We start from the raw sequence: 8454 nt of genomic DNA on the forward strand, positions 1-8454 counted from the left end.
ATGAGCAGCACGAGGGACGCGTGGCTCAGCGTCCCGCCCGCTCTGCCCCTCCTGAGGTACGAGCCCGGCCGGCCGCTTTCCTGCCGGCTGTCCGTCCTCGGCTCCCGGAGGCTCGGGGAGCGGGAAGGGACCGTGCTGTGCCAGGGCTGCCAGGCTGGGCGAAGGTCCTCGGCCGACCTCTGGCCCCAGCTGGACTCTGTCCCCCGGCCACACCCCAGTGCCCCACACAGACCCTGCACCCCGGCCGGACCCCGCACCCCGGCCATGGAGCTGCTGAGCGCCTGCAGCCACCCGTGCTGGCCCCTGCTCGCGCTGCTCCTGGGGCTGCTCCTCTGGGCCAGGAGGAGACGTGCCTGGGACCCCCGCAAGTGTCCCACCGACCTGACCGGCAGGACGGTGATCGTCACCGGAGCCAACAGCGGTGAGCGGGGACTGGTGGCAGGGGAGCACACGGGCTGCAGGGGTCGGGATGGGGCTGGGGGGGTGCAGGACCCTTGGCTGCAGGGCCGGGGAGGTGCAGGACATGGGGGCAGGGCTGCGGGTCCTGCCCGGCCACGGGACCCAGCCACCCTCCGTTCGTGCCGGAGCCAGGGGAGGCGGCAGCTCCCCGCTCCCCAGGGATGGAGAAGGGGCCGGGGCACACGCACGGGTGACGGCGTGACGGCACGGTGCTGTGGGGTGACCCACAGGGACACGGGCCCCTCCTCTCCAGCTGCCGAACCACAGCCCCTGCTTCGGCGGTGCAAACGGCTGCAGGAGTGGCCGGTGGCCGGTCCCTGGGCGTGCGCGATGCGCTCCCGGCACCCTGCGCCCACGGTACGCTCACGCCGGGTGCCCTCAGACGTCTTCTGCGCCGCGTGCTCGGGAGCCGGTCCCCGGCGAGCCGCCCCGGCTGGCCGGCATCCTCCGCCCGGGAGCAGCTCTGCCCCGCTGGGCTCTGGGCAGCCCCTGCCCAGCCCCTGCGGCCGGACTCTGCCCCAGCGGGGTTAATGACCGACAGCCAAGGCCACCGCGCTGCCGGCCGCCCTGGGTCAGGGCCGGCACAGCCGGGGGCAGCGGGATCCGCGGGGTTGTGGGCGTCCCCTCACACGCAGGGCACTGGGGTGTCCCTCTGCGTGCCCGGGGACAGGATGGCCCCACGTCTGCTGGGTGCCCCCGCCCCGGTGCCCGTCGTTGCCCGCCGTGCGGGGGCACCGATGCAGAGCGGCGCTGGCACGGCGCAGCCGGGTGGGTTCAGTGGCCGTGGCCGTGGCAGCCGTCCTGCCTGCATGGCCTGGGTTGAGCCACCGACCGAGCTGCAGTGAGCCGCCACCACCGGCTCCTTCCTGCACCCTGCGGTGGCCATCCTGCCTCGCCCCTGTCCCCGTCCCCGTCCCCGTCCCCGTCCCCGCACGCGGAGCGGGGAGCCCGGCCCTGGGGTTCCTGCCCCACTGCCCCTGCTGGCACCCCCAGCTCCGGCACTGGGGCCCCCTGCGTTCGGCGCTGGGCTCCTGGCAGTGGCTGAGCTGCCCGGGACGGTGTCCCCCTCCATTGCCCTGCGCTGCTCCCGGGGCTGCCCGGACCCTGGGGCCGGGGACACGGACCCCCGGGGACCCCCCGCCGTTGGGACCCGGTGGGGATCAGCCCGCGCCCGCTCCGTGCGCTGCAGGGATTGGCAAGTGCGTGGCCCTGGACCTGGCGCGCAGGAATGCCCGCACCATCCTGGCGTGCCGGAGCCAGGAACAGGGCCAGGCAGCGGTGGAGGAGATCCGGGCGGCCACCGGCAACCCCGCGGTGCTGCTGCGGCTGCTGGACACCGGCTCGCTGGCTTCCGTGCGTGCGTTTGCCCAGGCCGTGCTGCGGGAGGAGAAGCGGCTGGACGTGCTGGTGAACAACGCTGGCCTCACTGGTAGGCACCGGCGTCGGGGCCGGGCGTCTGCTGCCCCCGTCCCAGCCCCGGCCGGGGTCCAGCTCCCCATCCCGCTGCGGCGGGCAACGCCCGCCCGGCTCCCGGCCCCACGGCGCCCCGCGCTCCCCTCTTCCAGGGCTGCCCTTCACCGTCACGCCGGAGGGGCTGGAGCAGACCTTCACCACCAACTACCTGGGCCCATTCCTGCTCACCAACCTGCTGCTGGGTGAGCGTGGGGGCTGCCGGGGCTGGGGGGTCCTGGGGACCCCTCCCTGCTCACCCCCTGCTCCGCGCAGGCCTCCTGAAGGCGTCGGCACCCGCCCGTGTCGTCAACGTCTCGTCCTTCCGGCACAGCGCGGGCACTGCTGACGGCCGCTACCTCACCGGGCAGGTGCGGCTCGGCGGCTTCGATGCCGCCTACAACAGCACCAAGCTGATGAACATCCTCTTCACCGCCGAGCTGGCGCGGCGCCTGCAGGGCACAGGTGGGTGCCGGGCTGAGCCGTGCCGTGCCGTGCCGTGCCATACCGTGCCATGCCATGCCGTGCATGGCCTTGCCGTGCCATGCTGTACTATCCCTTGCTGTGCCATGCCGTGCCATACAACGCCCAGCTGTACCCTGCCGAGCCGTGCCGTGCCACGCCACGCTGTGCCATGCAGCTCCCGGGGACGGCAGCGCCCTGGGGCCATCTGCCTGTCCCAACCACCCCGTGCTGCCGTGCCACGACGCAGGGGCTGCGTGACGGGGCTGAGGGGTCTCGGCCCTGGTAGAAACCCCCCGGGACCCCCCACGCACCGCGGGGCTGGGACAGCCCTGCCCAGGGATGGCCGCGTCCCCTGGCGTGGCCCCGGTGCCTGCCGGGGCACGGGGGAGCCCCCGCTCTGAGGCCGGGCTCGGGGCTGCTCCCGCTGCTCCAGGAGGGACGGCAACGAGGGATTCGGGTCCCGGAGCAGCGACCGGGGCGGGAGCAGGGCCCTGCCCGTGCCGGGGTCCCCGCGGCCCCCAGCCCTGCCCCCCGGCACGGCGCTGACGCTGCGGCTCGGCAGGGGTGACCGCCAATGCCCTGAGCCCCGGCGTGGTGAGCACCAACATCATGCGCCACTTCGGCTGGGCCCTCCGGGCGCTCTTCATCCTCATCCGCCCCTTCATAAAGGTGAGCGGGGGCAGGCGGCCGGGCTGGACCCTGCTTGGCCCCCCCCGTCCCACGGCCCCAGGGGCGGCGGGGGGTGGCCGGGCCCCCTCCTCACCCCCCTTTGCCCGCAGTCGGCGGAGCAGGGGGCCGTCAGCACCATTTACTGCGCTGTCTCGGAGGAGGTCTCGGGCATCACGGGCAAGTACTTCGACAGCAACTGCGGGCTGGCGCTGCCCTCCGTGGCCGCCCGCGACGCCGGCCTCGCTCGCAAGCTCTGGGAGGAGTCGGAGCGGCTGACGGGGCTCGCTGACGGCCTCCGGCACTGAGCCGGTGTCGGCTCCGTGTGGGGACGTGGCGGTGGCCGCGCCACCCAGCGCTACCAGCCGCCGTGCCGGGGTCCCCGCAGCTCCCCGGGACACGGGGCCAGATGCTGCCAGGGGGAGGCCGGGGCCGGCGCCACGCGGGTGGAGGGCAGCCAGCGCCGGGGCGCGGGGAGCTGCCCCAGCCGCAGCGGTGCCGGCACCCCGAAGCGCAGCAGAGGAGGGTCACCCTGCCTGAACCAGCCCCGCAGCCCCTTCCCACAGGGGAGAGCGGCCACAGGGCCCAGCCGTGCCAGGAGAGCTGCCGTGAGGGCACAGACCGTGCCGCCGGCCGCGGTGTAACTCCTTTATTAAAGAGCCCTGTGCAGCCAGCGCCGGCTACTCCCAGGTGATGTCCAGGTCCAGCCGCTGCTTCCGCACCGCCTGCAGGAAGCCGTCGTAGTCCCGCCGGTGGATGTCCTGGCAGCGGGACAGGTCCAGGCGGCGCAGGCGGCCCTCGGAGGCCAGCAGCAGCCACGCGGTCCGGCTGGACACCCGGCTCTCGGCCAGCGAGAGCTCCTGCAGCTCAAGCAGGGGCGGCCCCGGCGCTGCCAGCGCCGTCTCGAACACCGAGTCCAGCGGGAAGGGGACGCCGAGCAGGCGGAGGCTCCGCAGGTGCGGGGCGTGGCACAGCAGCGAGGCCAGCGTGGCACGCAATGCCAGCCCGTGCCGGGCTGGGAAGACGCCGGTGGTGCCGGCCAGGGCCAGCGAGAAGCTCTGGAGCTGGGGGAGGCCGCGGGGCAGCAGGTCGGTGGCCCAGCAGGGCGGCTCGGCCGGGGTCTCCCCGTCGGGGTCGGCGTCCGGCGGGGCGTGCAGCTCGGCGCTGAAGGCCCGCAGGCCGGGGCAGCTGGCGAGCAGGGCGGCCGGGGCGAGCTCGTCCTGGCAGCAGAAGCCGTGCAGGGCCAGGGTCTGCAGGCGGGGGCCCAGGCTCTGCGCCAGCGGCAGCACCTCCGCCAGCGCCCGGCCGCGCCGCCCAGCGCAGCCCAGCGTCAGCCGGGCCAGGCGGCCCCAGCCCAGCAGCTCCCAGCCGCCCGCCAGGCCCGGGCCGTCGCCCAGCCACACGCCGGCCTCCTCGGCCTGGGGACAGACGGCGCGGACGGCGGCCAGGGCGGGCTCCTCCACCTCCTCCACCCGCCGCAGGGGCAGGGTGAGCTGGGGGCCCCCCGGGGCAGCCCCCCGCAGCCACGCCAGCTCCGCCAGCGAGGGGAAGCCCTCGGCGTCCCCCGTGCCGTCCAGCTGCCGCCCGTGGAGGAGGCGGAGGGCGTCCGGCACGGCGCCGTGGGCCAGGAACTCCAGGCGCGGCAGGGCCAGCAGCAGGAAGGCCAGCGCCGCCACCGCGCCGCCGTCCCCCGTGGGCTCCAGGCCGCGGGCCAGCAGGACGCGGAGCGCGGGGCAGCAGAGGGACCGCGCCAGCGGGTCGTAGGCCAGGTGCCGCAGGGCGCGCGGGGACACCTTCTTGCAGCGGGACACGTCCAGCTCCTGCAGACGCCGGCAGCAGGAGCCCACGGCCGAGAGCACCTGGACGTTGGCCTGCGTCTCCACCAGCCCCAGCCGGCTCAGCTGCGGCAGCTCCTCCGCCAGGTCCACCAGCACGTCCGCCGACAGCCGGCTGCAGCCGTGCAGGTCCAGGGAGCTCAGGCTCTGCCGCCGGCACACAGAGCCCCCCTCAGCAGGCTGGGGCGGAGGGGACCCCCACGCCCCTCTGCCCCCCCGCGCCCACCCTCGGAGGGCGGGCACCCCCAGCCCCACGGGGCCGCGCGCCCCCGGCCCGCTGACCTTGCAGCGCAGGGCGACGAGCCGGCCGATGGCGTTGCTGACGAGGCCGGGGCAGGGGCGCAGGCTCAGCTCCCGCAGGTGAGGCAGCAGGAGCAGGTGCAGCGCCGCCCGCGTCAGGCGCCGGCTCTCGCCCAGCAGCCGGATCAGGTCCTGCACCAAGCTGCCGGCTGCGGAGGGGCCGGGGGTCAGCCGGAGAGAGCCGGCACCGCTCGCCCGCCCTCCTCCTCCTCGCGGAGGGGGGCCCGGACCCTGCGCCTCACCCAGGTCGTTGAAGGGGCCCATGATGAAGCGGAACTGGTACTCGTCCAGGTAGTTCTCGCTGTAGTCCTTCACCCAGACGCTCTGCATGTGCCGGGCCAGGCTCTGCAGGCAGAGGCTGCCCAGCGCCGGCACCTCCTTCCTCCTGGGCATCCGGCTGCTGCGGGGCACAGGGACGGTCGGGCACGGCGCTCCGGCCAGCCAGGTCGGAGCTGCCCACGGGCCCCGGCGGGCACCGCGGCTTGTCAGGGCCCGAGTTAAACGCTTCGACCGTTGCTGCAAAATTGGTTAAGAAAGCCCTGCCTCGGCGCATGCGGCCTCAGCCAGCCTGGCTGTGCCGCAGCACGGCCCGTGGCCGGGCGGCTGCTCTGCCCGGGGTTCGTCTGGGGTCAGAGAGCTGCGTGGCACTGGTTTCGGTGTTGCTTGGCTTTGTGCACCGGCACGGCGGCTTACCCCCGGTGGAAATCCCACCGCAGCAGAGAGGACTAACCGGCACGGTTCACTGCGGCACAGCACACCCCGAACCCGCCGGCAGAGCGGCGGAGGGAGCGGGACAAACTACGCCAGCAGCCCCTCGCCAAGGGGGAGACCCCAAACCTCACCACCACGCGCTCCTCCCGGCAGGCAGGGCGGGCACCGGCTGCGGCAGCACCGAGGACGGGAGAGCAACAACGCTGGGAAAGGGGGCTGGGAAGCTGGGGAGAAGCGTTGATTGTGGTGTTAATTGGGACTGGCAACACCCGGGTAATCGCGCTGCGTTGGAATCCCTGCAATTAGAGAAGAAATGCAGGGCTGTATCTCGATGAGAGGAATAAAGCACCAGCCAGCCAAACGCCGAATCCTGGTGCCTGGATCCGTAAACTCGGGAGATGCCCCAGTGCAGCCAGCAGGCCGGGGAGAGGCTAACTGGGACGGGGAGGGCTTCGAAGTCCGGGCAACCGGGGAGGCTCCCGAAGACCGGAGAAAGGCAAACGCCAGCCCTGCCTGCGCGGGGGCCGGTCAGAGCCCGGGGCCGGGGAGCAGACCCTCCGGGAAGCCGCCTCCGGGCACCCAATGGGCGAACCTGTGCCGGGAGCAGCCGGGGCGAGGGACCACCGCAGGCCTCCAGCCAGGCAGGCGGCCGTGACGAGGCGAGCAAAGCGGGCGCCGGGAGGGTGGGGGACGCGTCACGGCGTCGCTTCGGCAGAGCCCTGGACGCGGCCTCCCGGCGGGCAGGCCGGCGCGGTAGGGGCAGCCGCGGGGGCAACGGGGGCGAAACGGGCCGCGCTGCCGGGACCAGCGTTGCGACCGGCGGGACGTGGGCTGGCACCTGCCGGGATCGATACCGGCGCCGGTGGCCGCCAGCCCACCGCCTGCTCCGCTAGCCCCCGCGGCGTGGGGCTGCCGGCCGGGGAGCGGCCTCGCCGAAACGGTGCGGGAGGGGACGGATCCGTCCCTCCCACGGCACCCCGGGACCCCACCCGCGGGACCGCACCCAGGCGCCGTGCCCGGCTCAGGGACCGGCGGGGTCCCTGCCGGGGGGTGCGGGGGAGGCAGCCAGCCCAGGGCGGGAGGGGGCCGGGCCGTGCTCCGCGGGGACCCCCTCAGGGCACCCGGCACAAGTTCCGCCCCGCACCGGCGGCTTCGGGGACGGCGGCAGCCGGCGGCGGGGAGCCCCGAGCCGCCCCCCGGCCGTGGCCCTGCCCCACCGCGGGGCCGCCTGCCCCGGCCCCGGCCCCCGCCGCCGCGCTGGGGCCCGGGAGCCGCTCCCGCCCTGCGCTGGCCCGAGGAGCGGGGCCGGGATCGGGCCCCGACCGCGGCGGGGAGGATGGGATGGATCCCGCCTCCGCGGCACCGGGCCCGGGCCGCTCCCGGGACCAGCCCCCCGCCTCGGCGGGGACCGGGCCTGGGCCGCTGCCGGGCCGGGAGCACTTACCGGCGGCTCCACGTCCCGTCCCGTCCCGTCCCGTCCCGCTTCCTCCTCCCGCCCGGCCCCACCTTCCCGGCGGGCGGGCCCGGGCCCGGCCCCGGCCCCACCGTTACAGGCGCCGGCGGCCCCCGCCCTGCCGCGCCCCATCCCGCCGGCTGTGCCCCGCTCCCCGCCTAGGCCGCCCCTCGCTGCAGCCCGCCCCGGCCCGGTCCCGGTCCCGGTCCCCGCCGCCGGGCCGGGCCGGGCCGGGGCAGAGCCGCTCCACCTCCCCCTGGGCGCGGGGGCCCGCCCCGCCCCGCCGCCCCTTGTCCCCTCTCCCCCGCCATAGCTGCCCTCCCGTCCGCGCCCGGCCGGCTTCGCCGCCGTCACTGCGCATGCGCGCTGCCGGGAGGCGCCCTTCCGCCCCGGAGTGCTGCCCCACGCCGTGCCTGACGGGCAGCTGGGCCGGCGGCGCGGCCGGGCGGTGCGGCGGCGCGGCGGGCAGCCCGAAGGGGCCTAGCGGGGGCCTCGCGGCCGGGCGGGGGCCGCTGGCTTCCGAGGGCGGGAGCCGGTGAGCGGCGCTGGGGAGCGGTCGGGCGGCAGGTACCGGGCGCGGCCTGGGCCTGGGCCTGGGCCTCGGCTGGGCGGGGGGGCCCCCGTGGGGCCGGGGCTCCTGAAGTGGGAGGGGATTCCCCCGCCCCAGTGTGTGTGGTTTGGGGGTGGGGGGGAAGGCGTCGTGTCGGTGCTGGGGTGCGGAGCGTCCCCCCCTCCGTGGGGCTGTGGGGGTCTGTGTGAGCGGTGGTCGGTGCGTGGGTGGTGGGGGCACTTCTCCTCCCCCCTTGGGGTGGGGGGGCTCCCCCAATGGAGCGGAGGCCGAAGGTCGGTGCTGGGGGACCCCCGCCCCGTGGGGTGTCTGTGGGGGGCCAGTTCTGGGGGACCCCCGCCCCGTGGGGTGCCTGTCGGGGGGCAGTGCTGGGCGGGAGCGCTCGCAGGTACGGAGCAGGGCTCGGCCCAGGCTCTTGCCCCCCCGTGGGTAGCTCACGGCCGCCCCTTCCCTGGCCCCCCGCCACCGCAGAGGCAAGGAGCAGCTCTGTGGGGAGGGGCAGTGCCCGTCCCGGTGCAGCCAGGGTCCCTGCTGCCAGCCCTGTGCTC

The 8454-nt window shown here is 75.9% G+C and overlaps 2 protein-coding genes across 5 annotated transcripts; one reads left to right on the plus strand and one right to left on the minus strand.

Moving 5' to 3' along the window:
- On the plus strand, positions 1-3347 carry LOC140652034 (retinol dehydrogenase 12-like). Its single transcript, XM_072862297.1, has 6 exons — positions 1-421; positions 1649-1888; positions 2025-2114; positions 2185-2373; positions 2936-3042; positions 3153-3347. Exons 1-6 carry the CDS (start codon positions 1-3, stop codon positions 3345-3347), a joined length of 1242 nt encoding a protein of 413 aa, XP_072718398.1.
- A 311-nt stretch (positions 3348-3658) lies between these two features.
- Positions 3659-7534, minus strand: LOC140651551 (uncharacterized). Of its 4 annotated transcripts, XM_072861117.1 has the most exons (5): positions 7330-7534; positions 6017-6181; positions 5417-5574; positions 5157-5323; positions 3777-5021 (listed from the first exon to the last, which is right to left on the minus strand). In XM_072861117.1, the coding sequence occupies exons 1-5, from the start codon at positions 7468-7470 to the stop codon at positions 3907-3909; spliced, it is 1746 nt and encodes a 581-aa protein (XP_072717218.1). In that variant the 5' UTR covers positions 7471-7534; the 3' UTR covers positions 3777-3906. The 4 variants fall into 4 exon arrangements, with proteins under 4 accessions (XP_072717220.1, XP_072717219.1, XP_072717218.1 ...); XM_072861119.1 differs by lacking the exon at positions 7330-7534 and having other exon boundaries at positions 3659-5021; positions 5417-6609; XM_072861118.1 differs by lacking the exon at positions 7330-7534 and having other exon boundaries at positions 3659-5021; positions 5157-6610.
- Between the last annotated feature and the right edge of the window lie 920 nt (positions 7535-8454).

This window comes from Ciconia boyciana, chromosome 5 (genome assembly GCF_034638445.1).
Source record: "Ciconia boyciana chromosome 5, ASM3463844v1, whole genome shotgun sequence".
Lineage (NCBI taxonomy): Eukaryota > Metazoa > Chordata > Aves > Ciconiiformes > Ciconiidae > Ciconia > Ciconia boyciana.